Below are 19511 nucleotides of genomic sequence, written 5' to 3'. Positions count from 1 at the left end.
CTGAGACAGCAGTGTCACCGGATTGTATGGAGTTCCATCCCCTTATAAAAACAGCACAATTCTTCACCTGAACTCATCTCTCCTGCAGGTCTCAGTATTAGTGTGAATTCCCGAGTTCTTCCCTAACCTTTCCATTTAAAACTTACTCTGTTAAAATTTCTCATCTCATTCTTGCTTTGAATACATTCTTAGTATTTATCACAATTTTCACTTATACTTATTAATGCAATTATTTGCTTACTCTCTGCCACCCCCCCACCCCCCCCCACACACTATATTATTAGGCCCATGAAGACAGTGATCAAGTCTTCCAAAAATATTTATTGAGTGCCTTTCTTCCTTCCAAAGATATTCATTGAATGCCTACTATGTGTCAACTAGGAACTGGGGATAGCTCAGCTGCTGGAGTTTGCATTACCCTAAATTTTTACCATTGTGTCTCTAACATTTCACACAGTACTTGGTTCACGGGGAAGGGTCAGTAAGTATTTATTAAGAAACGAAGAGGAAAGCCCCTGAGGCTTATTTTCAGGGTTCCAAGGTGGAGTGGAGGCAGGGTTTAAATCTATAATTCAGGAATATAAACTGCTCCTGAGGCTGGGGACTCCTTTCCCTTTTCATAGGCTGGATTTCCAGGTGCCCCTGCCTTTCTGGCACTCCCGTGGTGAACAAGCTTCTCTCTGACCACAGTGATCTGTCTCTCAAATTGGAAGTAAGAATAACCTCCAAATTCTGAATGATTCATTGGTCTGGGTGAGGTGGGTCCTGGGCATCAATATCTTTAGAAAGTTCTTTAGGTGTCTTGCAGGGTCCAAAATTACTGTCCTAAAGAAAGAAGAGTGTGGAGTTTATGTCTAAAATCTCTTCAAATGCTAGTTGTTTTATTTTGGCAGAAGAACCTGTAGATAGGGTGTGGGCATGTATGAGTGTGTATTTTTTCCCCAGAAGGAGTTTTGAATTTTTTCCATGCCATTCGACTAATTATCAAAGCAACACAATTTTTCCACTAAATACCATGGAAGCCCGAGATATTTTTTACTGCTTCAGCCTGAAAATGTTTTAGGGCAGCCTAACTTCTCTTTCAGTAAAAACTAGAACCTGCTTAATGTTAGATCTTATTTTCTGAACTGCATCTGCGGAGTATATAAAGTTTAAGTAAGATGCGAGTAAATCACAACTTCAGTTAGCAGTGATCATTTTATTATTGGTGAACATTGATGAAATACAACAATTTTAAGTTAAACACTAACTTTGTACTTTTTGCCCATAATTAATCATAAACATCTAGTTGTTTCCTTATGTTACTTATGATTAAAGATAAGAAAACCATTTATTGACTTTAATACACAGTATGAAAAAATGAGTTTCAACCTCTCAGTACATAATACACACATTATAAGGAGGCAGTAACTGGCGGTGCTGTTGATAGGAACAGCGCTCTGACACTCGGACATCAAAACGGGGACCAGGAAATTAAAGGTCAGAAACAGCATGTGAAAAATGTTTCTTCTGGACTGCTTATGGGGATAAATAGCTCTGTAGAATTAGGTGTGTTTGGGGGAATTACTGTTATCACTGGAAATATAGTAAAAAATGATGATGAAACATCAGGAAGATATTTATTTGGTATCCTTTGCTTAATTATAGTATCTTATAGTATGATTTCTATTAAAAAGCTTTTAGAGAAAGATCAAAGCCTCCATGGTTTGACTGCAATGCTCAATGACTAAAAATGCTAACCGAAAGTAGTTTGTGAATATAAGATATCTTCTTTCTTCTTATTTTAAATCATACTGTATATTTCTGAAAAACTATACATAAACAGTGTAGTTTAATCCATATTCTTGGAGGTATATACATATTTAACAATACACAAGTTTATGACATTGTTGTGAGTTTTCTTATACTTTGAGAAATTTTGGAATTAAGAGCAAGTACGGAGTGTTGGAGAAATCACCGATGCTAGGAAAATCCTGAGTGCTTACCCCTGCTTCTGGGTCACAGTGAAATCAGACTTCCCTGGGGAGTTCTCAACCGGTAATGCCAGGAACCCTTTCAGCAGTTGGGAATGTCTGCTTTTTTGACTCTGGAGTGTAGAGGCTTTTGAGGATTCCCCACAGCCTCTGGCCCCATGTGACGCTGGCTGAGCTTTCCCACCAGGGTATCTGGTTCTTGTGACACAGGTTCCCTCCTGAGTGAGCTGCTGACTGTCCAGATACAACCTGACCCCGTACACAGAACCATCCTGCCCCTGTGTGGAGATAAAGTGCTGAGATTAGGTTGCATTAAAAGGGAAGCTATTTATAAATATCTGCTTTAAATATGTATCCTGTTTATATCTACTTAATGCCTTGCTGTGTTTTTGTTCTTGAAGAATCAATTGGTGAATGATTTCTCATGTTTTGCAGCAACATATTAATGGAATATGGTTTTACGAAAGACAGGGAAAGAAAGGGAAGAAGGGATAAACTTTTTCCCAGTGACCTTCCTCTAACAAAGTTCATTGCTAATAGCTGATATTTCTTTTCCCCAGTTGCTTTTCAGTGTACACATTCCAATCTTGTAACACATTTCTTACTAATGACCTAAAATGATTGCGTTTATACAGGAATGTGCAACTATGGCTTGCTTATTCTACAAATAGATTTTTAAAAAAGAAACAAAAGCCTGCATGTTGATTTCTGCTAAAACCAGTGAAAATCTAAATACAGTATTATAAATCACAGAAAAGGTTTACATTGTAGGAAGGATGAGCTTGATCATTATCCTGTTTTATGCATTATAACGAAACACTTAATACACATTTAGGTTGTTGATAGCTGGTGTCCGTAACTCCTCCAGGAGCTAATGAATATCAACCAACAGAAGTTATGCGGACTATAAGTATCCCTTTCAGGACAGAGAATATGACATTTAGATTTCTTACCCTCCAAGAGGTCGCAGTAAATCCTTTAGATTCAAACAATTTCTTAGCATTTTACTTATGCAGCAGGCTGATCTTTTACCACTAGTCTTAAATAATATGGAGTCTGATTTCACTCCTTTCTCTCAAATCCCACGTTTAATCTGTCAGACAGTCTTGTTTAATCTACTTTCATACCAACCCAAACGGATACCATTTACCTTCTTAATGTAGCATCTGGGTCCATATTGCCATGGCCTCTAGCCTAGATTATTGTTGTAGATAAACACTCTCTAGTCAGGCTTCATCATTTTACCCTTCACCTCTTTCAGTCGTAGCAGCCCGAGTAACCCTGTTAAACGTTATTCAGATTATGGGACACAGAATTTGTATGGCAGTTATGAGCACAGCCTCTGGGGCCAGGCTATCTGGGTTCAAACCTAGGTCCTGGCAGACCTACGGTCTGTATAATTTTGGGCAATTTAATTAAATGTAAAGTTGGAATAGCTATACAGTACCTGGATTAAATAAGTTAATAGTATCTACATGTTAGACATATTATTATTAATAGTAGTATTTTAGCAACTATTATGTCATCCTTTCATTCAAACTTTTCTAATAGCTTTGTGTTGCATTTGGAGTAAAAGCCAGAATCTTTACAATGACCTGCTAGGTGCTGTGCAATATATTCACTCTGACTTCTGAGCTTATCTCATTCGGTCTTGCCTTGTCTCTTCTGGCTGTTGTGCCTGTAGTATTCTCCCCTCTCTCCCCCACAGACATGTGAGGCCTGAACTGGGCTCAGTGAGATTTTTGTGTTTATTGTTTCCTCTTGTTGGAAAGCTTTCCCTCAGATATTTGCACTGCTAGCTCATGTCCTATACTTCATGTGACCCTCTGGGTGAAACGTAGTTATGCCAGCCCACTTGGCTACACATTCACGATGCCCCGTACCCTTACCCCTCCTCTTTAGCCTTCTAAGCTAGATGAAATATTTTGCTTGGTTTTCGTCCACCTTTTTATGGCAGAAATTCATTTATTTTTTTGGTCTCTTTTATTCACTTTTGAACCTTCATCTTCTAGAACAGTGTCTGGCACATAGTTGTCTTGACACAATATTTTTTGAGGGAGTGCATGAAATCATGGCACCTTTAGAATGTTAGTGTTCTCTGCTCAAACCTCCTGTGGCACTTCTCCGCACAGAGCCCCACGTCTGTGGCCTTGACCTCCATAGTCTGCCCCATCTTGGCTCCCAGCTGTGTTCTCTCATTTTTAAATAATGATCTCCAATTAACCATCTTCTGTCATTCTGGATACTGAAAACACTGGTATTTCACCCCATTTCTGACTTAGCTAAATCTTATCCCATCTTTGAGGCCCACCTAAAACTTGTTCCTCTCTGGCACCCCACCTGCTCTTGATTTCTTTCTTCCTTGTTTAACTTCCTCTCTAGACTGTTATCTAGAACCAGAGATACGAGGTGTGTATATGCAGGGGCATACCCCGGATGTCGTTATTACAGTGGGATCTCTGTTCAGCATTACCAGCATCCTGCTGCTGATGCCTGGTGCCCACAAGTTATTCCTGAGCCTCTCCCACGGGACACAAGTCAGGAGTTCTGGGCGGTGGTCCAGAAATTATGTTTTAAGCAGCCTTTGGGTATTTCCGATGCACGTTAATGTTTGAGAACCACTGGACAAGGCTGTTGACATGATGGACCAGACTGGGAGTGACTGGAGTGACCAGTTGGATATTCACTGCTCAGCAATCCCCAGGGATGGAAGGAAAATAAATGTGTGTAGGAAGGCCAGAGGTTGAAAGTTCCAAGAATGAATAAGCAAACATTTCTCTGAAAACTATCAGCAACTGGGAAATGTGTCTCTTTAGTGTCCGAATGATAATAGATTGAAATCAAACACTTAAATAAACTGTAATAAGCTGTTTAGGAGGACTTATTTTAATCACATCTATGTGTTTACTATCGGATAGCAATCTCTTTGATTTCTTTCCCTGTACTTAAAGCACTGGGAGAATGTAAATGCATGTTCAGAAAGACCTTCGGCTCCCTGCTGAAATTGACCTGCCCTACACATTTTCATGGCTATAAAACTTAGAAAAGTCAAAATATTCAGGGTTTTATATTGTTTTGCATGAAATAAGGTACAAGGTCAGTTGGGTAGACTTGCTTTGCGGCTGACCTTGAAGCCTGCTCAGCCCCATGTCGAGGTGCGTACTTACCCATGCCATATGCTATCGGCCCCTGGATCGGGGCGTGTTGTGCAGGGGCTCTGATGAACCACGACTGCTGTGTCTAAGGCTATGCTGGGACAATGGCCCGCTCAGCGTCCTAAGGTTAATCAGACAGGGGCCATACTTGTCTGTGACAATCATCCAGGTATGTCTTTTAACATATGACCTGGTTCAGAATTTGAGGAAGTTACTCTTCAAATCTGAGAGAAGACATAAGGCAGGCACTTATACAGTAGGGAGCTTATTGGGTCAGACAGAGGTCATTACATCCCAGAGGAGTTTTTGTCATTGTGGCAGATGGGAGCACACAGGGAACCTTCTATATAGGGCTTTATAGCCAATCAAAATAGTGTTATAAAGCCAATTTTATTTAGAAAAAAAATTGTGGAACAGTATTATATTTCTTTTAATTTCAGTGTTTTCAGAATTTGTATACGTTAAGACATATAAACTACCTTTTGGTTTGTTCTATTTTTGAACAAAAAGTCACAGGTTACCTTGTAATCGTAGTTGAAATAAATAATATTTCTCATTAAAACATTAACATGTTAATTTGTCATAGCTTTTGGTAATTCAGAATGGAACCTGAGGCCTTCCTTGTTTGGAATAATATGGGATAAACCCTCAGCGGATTTAGCATTTCATTTATTCAGCATCAACTATATAAATAAAAGATAGAAATGTAAAAAATGAAACTATAAAAGTACTAGAAAAAATATGGAATAATATTTTATTGTTTGCTTTTATTATAATAATTATTAATTATTTCAGAAGAATGATTTCATAATTGCAGCATGTGGAAGGCCTTTCTAAAGTTAACACAAAACCTAGAAGAGGTAAGAGTTAATAGCTGATAAACACAATGCCGTTAGGACAGTGTCGATAGAGAAGAAATTCTGCCTGGCAAAAATCATGCAGTCAAAACGAAGTCAAAAAATAAATTGTAAATGGGAAGAAAATGTTTGACCCAGAAATTCTACTTGGAATTTATTCTGCAATCTTATATGTCAAAGAATACTTATACATCATTATTAATTGCAGGTTTATTTTAAATACAGCATTGGATTGGAAACAATGTACATATCTGTTACTAGCATGGTGGTTTATTAAATTATGGTTCATCCATACGATAGAATACTGTGCAGATGGATACTTTTAAAAAATATCTTGAAATATGTAAATTTTTTTTAAAAAAGATGCAAGATGGCTTGTAGATTATGAGATATTTTCTTGTATATGTATTCACATATCTCTTGAAGCATCCAAAGATGGATGGGAGAAAGGGCTGTGAAAGAATATTACTTTCTACTTTATTACCTAGTCCAAAAATTAAGTTACAAAGAATAGCTGATGAAGGAAAAATCAGTCATTTGTATATATAAGTATATATTTTAAAATCTCTACCTTGGCACAGTGAATGCTACAATGTTTCTTATATTTTCTGGAATATCCTCCCCAAAATAAGATATTTCTCTTACATAAAGATGAAAGTTTATGACAGTTTATAACCCAAAATGAATAATAAAGCTTATTTTTTTGGAGTCTTGTAGTACCTATAGAAGTTATCTATAGTTGTACAGATCAAGTCACCTACATTTAATTTTATATCCCCAAAATATATACTGATTCAGTATTTTAGCAATTTCTTACATGGCAAATTCAACTTGTTGAACAGTGTGGAGAATTAGCAAGTTGTGGGTGAGGATTCTGAGTTGCCAAAATAGATACCATAAAACTCACAGGACTGTGACGATGGGCTCCTGCTCGGATTAAATGTACTAATTTTATGCATGGTGGACACAATAGAAAATGTTGTCTTTTAAAAAAATATTGTTAGAATGTGATTATGGCCCTGTGGAGTGAAAGAAGCAAAAGTTTCACTTGAAGATGGTGAATGAAAGTTATGACTTCCCCCTCTTGTTTCCATTTCAGCCACACCACACTTTATCAGATCCACTTTTAATTTTGCATCCCAGATTCATTTATTTTCATTTCTTCAGGTTAGGCAGACTTCTTCAAAAAGAGTTTTCTATTATAGAGAAGTAGAGGCCATCTTGTTTTGGCACCTCACCCTTCCAGCTTTCCCTTAGAGCATTGGTTTGCTTCACTACACAGTTTATCTCAAGGTGGCCTCTTCCCTAGGGCAACTCTTCTTTCCATTTGTAAGTGAGTTAGCTGGAATATATTATCTCAGCTCCTGCTGTTTTGTTCTGGTTGTGAACTTTACTATGGATGCTCTTTGCTTACGAGTCTGGGACATATTTTTAGTGCCTTTGTAAAATATGGGATAAACAGCAATAGATCAAATTTGTTTGAACGGACTTTACAACCTCAGCACCAGATTTCTGGCAGACAATTCATAGTCTGCTAAAGCATTTGGCCAGCAGATGAGTTAAACAGTTCCATTCAAAGGAAGTTCTTGTTGCTCATACATCTTTCCATGTTGGAGGTTGCTACAATCTTTTGAAGCCTTGGAATTCAACAGTTAAAGTCTATTGGGTCTGTGAAAGGGGTGGGTCCCTTTTCCTTTGACATTAAAATTACATCCAAGGTATATATTTCATAACTTTTGAAGGGATTAAGTGCGCCCTCCAAGTCATAAATTTTGGAAAATGGTCCTATACACTTTGTATTAATATTTGTAAAGATGGGGAACTGCTTCTCTAAGTCAAATCCATTCATTCTACCTTCTGTTAATTGTACTTTGTATTTGGTATGGTTGGAATGTTTGTACTGTCCCCCCCATTCATGTGTTGAAGTCCTAATCCCCAAAGGTGATAAGTAGTAGAAAGTGGGACCCTTGGGAAGTGCTTAAATCCTGGGTGAAGTCCTCGCAAATCAGGTTAGTGCTCCAAAGAGACTGCAGTCCTTCCATCCACCTCGTGAGGACACAGCCAGAAGGCACTTGCTATGAACCAGGAGGAGGCTCTCATCCGACCATGCTGGTGTCAGGACCTTGGACTTCCGCCCCTCCAGAACTGTGAGAAACACATTTCTGTTTTTTATAAGCTACGTGGTCTGTGGTATTTTGTTACAGCAGTCCAAATGGATCAAGACAATATTGGTACAAAATCTGCCTCCTCTCCATTAATTCCCCCCCCCCCCCCAGCTAGTTATCTCCTGTAAAATAATTTAGAGGAAATCTGTTTTTTTGTCTTCGAGTATGAAGAGAGGGGGAGGTGGTGAATCTTTTTTTTTCAGGTAGAAAAACTCTCCATGCCTCAACTATTCAGTATATGAAATGATTGCCAGACCTCTAACCATGGTTCAGGTTTGTCAAAATTCTCCTTAGTGTAGCACACCAAATGTCTCAATTTTCCACACATGGGCTGCACAGATTACAGTGGGGACCCTATTGTTAAGGTGACTTTTTTGTTTGTTTTGGTCAGCTGTCTCCTGTATACACTTAGTTTTGAGCTTGTATTTGAGTAAGACTCTTAGCACACTTTTTCCCCTTTCAGTTTTTTAAGATATGCTTTATGCTCCGCTTAGCATGATTCATTCTCGGTGTTTGAGTTTTATTTTCCCCTACTAAATTCCAGGAACAGTTTGTTGGAACTTAGTGTATAGTTTTTGGCTGCAATCCAGTCCTCACATTTTATCTCCATGATGTGGAGGACTAGGTCCCCTTTAATTTTCTTCTCATTGTCTATCAGTTTAGGTTGCGTCCCTAACATTTAGGTCATGGATTGTATATTGTGAGGGAGGATGGGGTGTTAAAGAGAGTTATTGGAAGAGGGTTGTGAGTACAGGTTTTTTTTTTTTTTTTTTTTTTTTTTTTGCACAAATTGAATGGTTTGTATCGGTATATTAAATGTTTTTCTAAAGTATGTGGGTACTGTTGAGATATTAAAAATTACACCTCATCCTAGAAAAAATTGAGTCTCTTATTCTAAAATTTCAGTCTTAGCTTAACAATTGTCCAAATTTTATTGACTGCAAATAAACTATTTTGGTTGTTTTTTGTGGTATAATCATCTATTTGTATGTTATTCTACCTTTAAGCTTTCATGGCACTGTGAAAGCAACCAGCTGTTAGGAATTCTTGAGCATAATATTAATAGCTGATAAGACTATATCTTCTATTTTGAGATTTGGATCTCTGGTATAATTCAATTTAACAAGCATAATTAAGCTTGGGACTTTTTGAAAGTTTTCTTTCTTTTCTTTGCTTTCCTCTCCTCATGTCAAACCTTAATGACTCTGTTTACTATACATTTACTATGCAGACCAGTTTCAGTTGTTCTGTTTACCTTGGCCCAGTGCTGGCCCTGTGATTTGGGAGAGGTTTTGCATCTGTATTGGGATTCACTCTTGGGTCCAACTTAAATCTACACAACTTATGCAAAGTTGCACTAAGATAACCAGTTTAACTGCACCTTCTCCCACCCCAACAAACAAAACCGAACTCAAAAGAAAATTCCATTACAGGCTAAAGCAGTTTACATCCTGGTTAGAAAATGTAAAACTTCACACAAACAAAGACTTGAAGCAATAGTTTCCAGGAGACTCTGCCCAGCTGACCCTCCTCTAATAAATCTTCCTTCTGTATTCCTACCTGACTCGCAAATGCTTTCACAACCCGTGAGCAAGTAGCCACAATAGCCCTTTGACTCTGTCTTGAAATTTGTCTTCTATTCAATGTAGGTTGCCCAACAGACTATATATATATATATATATATATATAACATTAGTGGTTGAAAGTTACTATTTTTTTCCTAAGCATTTCCTACCCCTTCTTTTATATATATATATAAAATCAGAAAATCTGGGCACCCAAAACGACAGAAAACCTTAAAAAAAAAGCCTCTTAATTTTAGCATGTGTACATTTTTTAATTTCAAAAAAAGTTTTAAAATGTGTATTATGATTTGAAGTATTTATGAGGGACAGAGTTGGTCTTAGTTCATTTTGACCTACTAGGTGCCTAAGGCCTCTGAAAGTCTTAATCTGGTCCTGCTTCACTTGATACCTGGTGTTGGTTGACATTCAGGTTCTGGAAGAGTTAGTCCTTAGCTTACTGCCCTTCTACCATTTGTGCCCTGGACCACTTCTCTTTCTGTCTTCTGTGTATAACTGGCAATACTCACCCTCTCTCGTCTTACTGTACATACTGCTAGGGTGACTAACTCATCCTGGATTGCCCAGGATTTTCCAAATTTTAAAACTAAAAGCTCCGGGGCAGCCAGATGGCTCAGTTGGTTAGAACACGAGCTCTGAGCATTGGGGTTGCCGGTTCAATTCCCACATGGGCCAGTGAGCTGCGCCCTCCACAACTAGATTGAAGACAATGAGCTGTCACTGAGCTGCCAGAGGGGTGGCCGGATGGCTCAGGTGGTTAGAGCGCGAGCTCTCAACAACAAGGTTGTGGGTTCAATTCCTGCATGGGATGGTGGGCTGTGCCCCCTGCAACTAAAGATTGAAAACGGCGACTGGACTTGGAGCTGAGCTGTGCCTTCCATAACTAAATTGAAGGACAATGACATGGAGCTGATGGGCCCTGGAGAAACACACTGTTTCCAATATACCCCAATAAAATGTATAAAACAAGCTAAAAACCTAAAAGCCTCATGTGTGGCAATCTTAGTCCTGCACAGACTATCCCGGTTGGTCACCCTACATATTACCCGTCCCCCACTACAGCTCAGAACATCTAATTGGCTGTATGTCTATGAGTTCTCCACAGTGGACTGTGGAAGCTCAGGCATCCATTTGAATGCTAACTCGTGTGAAGATTTCCCGATGTAACATTAGTGGTTGAAAGTTACTATTTTTTTCCTAAGCATTTCCTACCCCTTTTTTACAAAAATGCTAAAGCATATGCTGATATCTTTTTGACACTTCATTTTTAGGTTTTTTTCCTTGTTGAAATTGTGGTGTGAATTGCTCTTGAGGATTTTCTGTCTTGAATTTCTTTCAGCAATTCCACAAAATAAAATTTGTAGACTCCATGGCTTCAGTTTGTCATAATGCTTGGATGATTTAGTACTTAAAAAAGAAACAATTGTGCAGTAAGACCTAGGAAAACCGTGTTTTTAGTAGTTGGGAATCCTGAGTTCCAGTCCTAGGTTGGTTACCACCAGTGGCGGGATCCTGGACAAGTCTTATTTTCCTTTAGGTCTTGGACTGCTCTTCTATGAAAGAAGTGGGCTTTGCTAGACTGTCCAAGAGGCCACAATTTATGTTAAAATGACCCTCAGTCAGTGAAGGAACAGCATATGATTGCCTTATGTACTAAATTCTTTTTTGGAATCTATTTGGAGTCTTTTCTATATCTCCTTAGCCTGGCCTCTGAGCCCAAAACCCAATGTCCATCCCTATGTGAGACCATAACTAATTAGTCCCATTGTGCCTCTTTCAGATGAAAACCTGCTGCATGTAGCTAGAAGCATAATGGGAAGGGTATTCTAAAGACCATCCCCAGGTTCAGCCATTTACTAGAGGACTCAGAAGACTCAGCATATTGTCATATTCATGGCTATGATTTACTGCAACGAAAGGATGCCAAGAAAATTCAAAGGGAAAAGGCACACGACATGGGTCAAGTCCAGGGCCACCAGACTCAGCTTCTGACAGTCCTTTCCCAGTAGCGTCACAGGATTTGCTTAATTCCCCCAGTAACTAGTGACAAGAGATGTGAACTGTTATTTATCAGGAACATTTATTAGAGACTCAGTGCCCAAGGTTTTTATTGGGGACTGGTCAAACAGGCAGCCTCTGTACCAAAATGCCAGACTCCTAGAAGGAAGGCATGTGTTCATCATAAATACATTGCTTGCGCAATTTAGGCACGGTGAACCATTCTTATCGGGGAATGGTGAGAGCCTTCCCCAGATCCAGCTTTGTAGTTGCCAGCCAAGGACCAACCCTGCAAGCAGGCCTTTGTAAGGATCCAAGTCTCAGACTTGCTCAGTTATCTCTTTTCTGCATATATATTACGAATAAAACTCAGTTTGCTTCTAGCCTCTTGATTTCTCACCAAGTAACGTCATGTGAAACACTGGAAAGAAATAGCTGTTGCGGAATAACTGACGTTCTTCTGCAGGCTTTGCCAGTAACTTGTTGGGTGACTTTGCCTAAGTTGCTTAGCCTATAGAAACCTGACCATCATCTATGAATTAGAGATAATAAAGCTAACTACATAGGGTTTTTACTGAGAACAAATCATTTATACACACACATATATGAAACATAACATCACTTGTCCCTGAATCCACTCATTCAGCAAATGTTTATCAAGAACTTCCTATATGATAAACACTGGGGGTATAGTGCTGAGCAAAAGATGTCCTATCTTTCCAGAATTTATAGTTTTGTTGGGGAGAGAGATTTTAATCTCAAATAATAACCATGCAAATTTATGTACAATTATAGTTTGTGATTAAGTGCACTGAATGGGGTAGAGGGTGCAGTGAAAATGTGTAATGAGTACTGACCTACACTTGGTAGTTCAGGGAAGGTCTCCCTGAGGAAATGGCATGTTTGTGAGAATCTCAAATTTGAATAGGCAGTAACTACTTCCAGAGGTCAAGAGGGACATTAGATAGTGGTCTTGTGTAGTCTCTTTTCTTCTGGTGGGAGAGAACAGGCGTTGTTGGAAAAACAAGGAAAAGCCAGTGTGGTTGGAGCAGACGGCAAAGGGGAGAGAGGTAGTGGATGGGATTGGAAAGGACAGAGGTGATCAGGAAGACATGGAGTCCTAGAGCTCAGCTACCATCCTAAGAGCAGTGGGGAGCCATTGAAGGGGGTTTAGCGGTGGGTGGTAAGATCTGCTATTTAAGTGTTTTGAAAAGCCCACTCTGGCTGCTTTGTAAAGTGGATTTAGGAGGCTACTGCAGACACCTGGGCTAATGATCGTAATTTGAGTTAGTGCTACGTATATAGCTTGCTTGGAGCTGGGAAGAAATGTAAAGATTTGAGAAGGTGTATCTAAGGTTACTTGCTAAACTACTTAAATGAACAGCTTCAAGTTGAACTGTTTTACATAGCTGTTTTTTTTGCCCATTAGTGGTATCATAAAATATTGAGAGTTGGAAGAGCTAACGTGTTTTCCTGAAAATAAGACCTAGCCGGATAATCAGCTCTCATGTGTCTTTTGGAGCAAAAATTAATATAAGACCCGGTCTTATTTTACTATAATATAACATAACGTAACGTAACATAATGTAACGTAACATAACACAACACAATATAATATAATACTGGATCTTATATTAATTTTTGCTCCAAAAGATGCATTAGAGCTGATTGTCTGACTAGGTCTTATTTTTGGGGAAACACAGTACTATATTCTTGAGTGTTTAATTCTGGTAGACAAAGTGATGGAGTTATAAAATGCTGAAATTTGCACAACTACCGTGTTTCCCCCAAAATAAGACCTAGCGGGACAATCAGCTCTTAATGCGTCTTTTGGAGCAAAACTTAATATAAGACCTGGTCTTATTTTACTATAAGCTGGGTATAATATAATATAATGATAATGTAACGTAACGTAACGTAACGTAACGTAACGTAACGTAACATAACATAACATAACATAACATAACATAACATAACATAATATAATATATACTGGGTCTTATATGAATTTTTGCTCCAAAAGACACATTACAGCTAATTGTCTGGCTAGGTCTTATTTTTGGGGAAACACGGTACAACCTACGTTATCCAGGCATCTGTTGAGTAGAAATAATAAGAAAGATATTATTTAATACATATGTAGACTTTAGTGTATTAGCCACTTTATAAACCTATTAGGTGCACACATATTAATGACGAGAAACAGAGGAGACACAAAGGTTAAGTAAGTGACCAATTTCTAACAAATCATAAGTGGTAGAGATGGGAACACAAGTAGTTTGTCTTCAGATGTATACAGCCAACTACAGTGGCAAAGTATGATGCTAGGACAAATCTGGCTCATGGCTGTCTTTGTACAAACAGCTAGAAAACTAGCTTTTACAGTTTTAAAGGGTTTAAAGAAGAAAGAACAAAAAGGGAGAATCGTGACAGACATTGTATGTGTCCCACAAAGCCTAAAATATTTACAATTAGTCCTTTTACAGTAAAAGTTTGCTGGCCCCTGCGCTCTGCTAACCATGATAAGAAAACATGTTCCTTCAGTAAAAGTTGAGAGCTACTGATCTTTCCAGATAAAGGACGTGTCTGGTCATAAAGTGAGATAGTTGCCGAGTGAGAACAATGTACTCTGAGTTCCCATGGTAGAGTTATTTTTCTTGATATTTGTATATTTATAATTGAGGACTGGTTTGACTCTGTAGAGAAAGTTTCTTGGGAGGATAGGAGATTTATCCCTCAGTGGGATCAAACGCAGCTGCGCTAGTGCTGAGTTACTTAATGCAATGAGGATCATTAGACAATGAATTTCAGATGGTTTTTACGTGCTGCTTTAGTGTTTGGAGACAGGATATGTTAGGAAAAACACTTTCTGTTTTAAACTCATGGTTTGTTTTTGAAAAATAGGTCAGCACTAAATGTTGATAAATTTTGCTTTTATAAAAATAACTATTTGGAGAAAAAAATGAGTCTTTTACAATGCGTTCCTCAACCCCTCCCCCAACTGTAAGTGCAGTCATAAAGGAGACATAGCATGCTTTGACCTTTCTAAATAAGTTGACTGGATTTTTGGAGAAATTCTGATATTCATCTGAATTTTTGTAGCAAGCTAAATATTTAGCCACTTCGGTATTTATTAAATCTTACTATACTGATAGGCATTTTGGGGAATTTTATAAAGATGATTTCAGGTTTCTTGTGTTTTTTTTTGATGATGTGATTTTCATCAATAAATGGTTGTTCTAACGTATCACACTGATATATTACGTTTCTTGCTCATGCAAAGTGTGTTAACCTATTTTCTAACAGAGTCAGACAGTGGTGTTGTGGGTTATATGTAGCCACACTGAGCTCCCTTTTGCCTTTGACACCAATACAGACTGGTTTTTGTGGTGTTTGTTGGGTACCTGTTATTCAAGCCCATTTTCCCTGTGGTGGATGGATTGGATAAGGTACTAATTATAGTTGTTTAAATTATCATTTTGTTTGGTTAGAAAATTTCTGCTTTCTATTTCATCTTTCCTTTTACTTAGATGATTTAGACTGTTAAAAAAAAGTTTTATATTGACTATCTTCCTGTCATTTTTCTGATTGGAAGACTAAGGACTGTGCATAAAGTTGAACCCTTTGTTTTAGTTGTAGGGATTTTCAAACACATACAAAAGGAATCCAGTTTTAACAGTCATCCCATATGGCCAGTCTTGTTTAATCTGTATCCCCCTTCTCCATTGCCTTTCATCTAACCCCAAATAACTGAAACAAATGACAAACACTATCTCCTTTCATTGGGTAAATGCTTCAGTATCTGTCTCTAAATTATGATCTTTAAAAAAAAAAATCAATGTTATTAGCATGCTAGAAAATTAACAATAATTTCTTAATATCAGCAAATATCCAATTAGAGTTCAGATTTCTCTAATTTTCTCATAAACACGTTTTTACAGTTAGTTTTTCGAATCAGGACTCAACTGAAATCCATGATTTACCTTTGGTTGAATTGTCTCTTAATTCTGTTATATGTACCATAACAGTTTCCCTTTTTTCACATTTGCCATTGATTCTATAGTTCAATCAGCTTGTCTTTTTAGTTTGAATAATTTCGTAGTGCAAATTTTAGTGGAATCTAAAGTGTGTATCAAATTAGGTTAAATTTTTTGACAAGAACACTTCATAAACGGTGAGCAAGTCCAACAAGTTGGACTCTTGAATTGCCTGGTGAGAGCTTGGGAGGGGTACATGTCAGCACTTTCTTCTACTTTCCCCAAATAAGTAAGATTTATTTGTCATCATAGTAATGATACTGATTAGCAGGTGAGAGGAAATAGGTGTTTCTATATATTGTTATTAAACATACCTTTATTTAACAATATCACTTATTATTTTTGTAATTAGCAGCGATATTGAAACAACAGGGATTCTTATTTGGCATAAGATTGCCAGATGCAGACTACACGTTATTAGTTTTGCGTTCCGAGTCGCTGGATTAGGTAACATACCTGTCTACCCAAGGGCCTAGTCAACATTACGTTTCCTATTACGGCTGAGGAAATACTTGCTGTTAATTTGGTACTGGAAATGGTGGGTGTAAAAGTCTATCCAGTCAAAATCTAAACTTGTAGCTAATTCTTCTGATTTATATAGAAAAAGTTGAAGAAAGAAAATTATCTTTAAAGAGTCATTTTATTACAGAGAAAAGAGACTTTAAAAAGCATGTTCTTCACTCTTCTAAAATAAAATCTGGCATTCACTATTTCAAAATTTTTTGTGAATGGTAACATCAAATTTTCTTAATTGGTTAAACACTGAAACATTACAATTTTTTTTTTTATAAAGGAGAATACTTAATTGAAAAAGTACTCTTAAAGTATATTTACTTAGGGCCTGACAACTTAATGAAAATGACTTATTTTTCCTTGAATATTTATTTCCCATAATGGTGAATATTATGTGAGAAACACCTCTTAACATATTTATCGTAATGGAAATGTTTTTTCCTTTTTTGGGTTGACTAATGAATGATTTTATTAATTTATGTGTATTGCACTTATGTTTTATGGTTTAAATTATTCAAAATTTAATGATTACTTTGGGTCATGAAACTGTTTTTAAATGATTCCTATAATACATTAATACTATTTTCAATGATAGTCTATTGCTCAGGGGATATTTAAGACCTGAGTTTTTTCTTATTGATAACAGACAAGTGAGAATCAAATGATATGGCCCAATGCCAACGCTTAGAATGTCAAAAAAATTTTAGTTTTGTTTTCTTAGTCCACTCATCCTCCAATAACCTCAGGTTGTTTTTTTTTTTGTTGTTGTTGTTGTTTTTAATATTTCAGCACCTTTGGCATTTGCTGATGCAGTTATTTTTTTATGTGTTTTGCAATGTCTTTTCCTAATAAGCATTTTCTTTAATAGCTCCTATTGATATTTTGAAACGACCCCTTAAATCTATCTATTTCTACTAAGAAGGAGTGTTATGTTGGATTGAAAATAATACAATATAAATACAATAATACAATATAAATAAGAATACAATATAAAGTGGTGACTAAAAGCACTAGGACAATGCTAATTTTGGTTCCCTTTATTCTTTAAAGAAAAAAAACAAAACACTGAAGGTGATGTAAATGTTGCGTTTACAGACTTTTCATGTACAAAAAATCATTAATAAGGAGGAAAAAGTTAAGATTCTGTTTCTAAATATTTACTCCCAATTCATTGTAATTTATTTTTAAAAATTAGCATTAGTCTGATGATTAGATTTTTTCTTTTTGTGCATGTTAGTGTTTTGAGTAATATAATGTGCTTCCAGACCTCAGTTATGAGTGTAACAAATGATTTCTAGGTAACAATGAAGCTGGTTGATTAGATAATATCTAGGAGAGTCTGTTTTTACAAATGAAAAGTTTGTGTATTTTATGGAAGTGTTCTTCTAAGTGTTGAAATTCTCCGTTGAGGGCATGCTTTTCCTAAAATATTAATGTACTTTCTTACCATTATTTGATGGTTGATCATTTGACAGTAGTGTAACCAATCTGAGTTGCCTGTGTTTTCAATGGCTCTTTGTTTAACCGTATGTAGATTAACAACCAGAGCATTCCCATGGGTTTAATGAGGTCTCTGATCACTAGAGTGAGTTGTAAAGTGGGAGCATTTAACTTCTTGGTAAACCACCTTATGTTCTTTCTTTCTTTCTTTCTTTCTTTGCAGATAAATTATTAGTCATCACTGTAGCAACAAAAGAAAGTGATGGATTCCATCGATTTATGCAGTCAGCCAAATACTTCAATTATACTGTGAAGGTACGGTATGCCATTTAATTCATGGAGATATTAAATTATGTGCCTAAAATACATTTAACCACCATAACAACAGCCTAATCTGTAATCCACAGAAATAAGATGAAATTGGGTTACACAATTGCTATTAATTTATATATACTTGATTGTTTTAAAGATACATTTGGCCTTATTAATTCTGCCACGCAGACAATAATTTCTTAATGCGTGATAATGCTTTGTATTAACTTGTTTATAAAATAGCAGAAAAATGTTTATATATTTTTACATTTATATTTCTTTTGGGGGGGGATCATGGATAAACAGAGCATAACTAAGATTTGATAGTATTCTTTTTCACTTAGAAGAATTCTTTCCTGTAATGTCTGCCATAGTGTGTTTCTTTGTTTGCAGAGAATTGGAAATATGGCTAAAAAGGATGCCTTTTCTGTCTCATGGAGAGTTGCTTTTCCTGTTTTTTTGTTTATGTTAGAGGGATTTGGGAACATTAAAAAATATAAAAAGGTTTTAGAAGACTTTTCTCCAGGGGAATAGCTCATTGATAAATGATCAGAGGAAATGAGGAATTTGGTAGAACTAATAAACTGAGCTGTGAAAGGCATTTTTAAAAATTATTTATTTTTTAATAGAAATGAGGGTCTGTTAGCCATATCTTTTCCACACGTAAGAGGAGAATGGGGAGGAATCCCGAATAGGAAAACAAACAAACAAATTTGCAGATTTACAAAAAAGAGAAAAATAATGATAAGAAAAGGGGCGGGGTTGCTTTGCCCAGGGAAAAACTGAGCTGTTCCAATATGTAATGTCAAAAGAAAGAAGGTAGTATTTACTGCCAGTAGATGACTAGGTTCAGATGTTAATGTAGAACAGTTATTAAAGAGGCTAATTTTTTTTTTTTTTTGCTGGAAAAGAGATCTAGTGTTAATAGCTAGATGTTTAATGAAGGATAAATGAAAAATGTTAGAAGTTTCTTAGGATCGTAGTATGCACTGATGGAAGGCACAATGGAAGTAACAGAAAAATCAGGGTAATATAATGATGAAATCCAACAAAGGGGATTGTTAGGGTTCAGCCTGGGGAGAGCGTGGAATGTTTTTTTGTGTGCAAGGCACCATGTTAGGAACTTGACATAAGCTATGCTGTAAGGTAGATACTACTTTGTTTATGGGTGAGAAAAACTTGCTCCAGGGTAAGGAGCTATAAAGTGTCCCTTCTTGGACCGCAGTCCTGTTTGACAGGAGTTTTTGATCCTCCTCCTGTCTTCCCATCATGAAATGTAGTGGCTGCTCAGGTGCAGACTGACCACCAGCATCATCGTGGTCTGGAAAATAGAAGTAAAGATTCTCAGGTCCCACCTCAGACCTACTGAGTCACAGAAACTGGCAGCAGGATGCAGTGGTCTGTGTTTTCACAAGCCCTCCATGGGATCAGATGCAAGCTCAGGTTTGACACACTGATTTAGTGGCAAAAAACTACAG

The 19511-nt window shown here is 37.1% G+C and overlaps 1 protein-coding gene across 2 annotated transcripts in view; it reads left to right on the top strand.

The window, feature by feature from the left end:
* The window catches only part of PLOD2 (procollagen-lysine,2-oxoglutarate 5-dioxygenase 2), a 100620-nt gene that overhangs the window by 21164 nt on the left and 59945 nt on the right, over positions 1-19511 (top strand). For both annotated transcript variants that reach the window (XM_081065768.1, XM_081065767.1), the window contains exon 2: positions 17945-18036. In XM_081065768.1, coding sequence (XP_080921894.1) covers positions 17945-18036 — 92 coding nt within the window. The remainder of the gene's footprint in view (positions 1-17944; positions 18037-19511) is intronic.

This window comes from Rhinolophus hipposideros, assembly GCF_964194185.1.
Source record: "Rhinolophus hipposideros genome assembly, chromosome: 2".
Classification (NCBI taxonomy): domain Eukaryota; kingdom Metazoa; phylum Chordata; class Mammalia; order Chiroptera; family Rhinolophidae; genus Rhinolophus; species Rhinolophus hipposideros.
The sequence above is the reverse complement of the archived record's forward strand: the minus strand, read 5'-3'. Positions and strand labels throughout refer to the sequence as shown.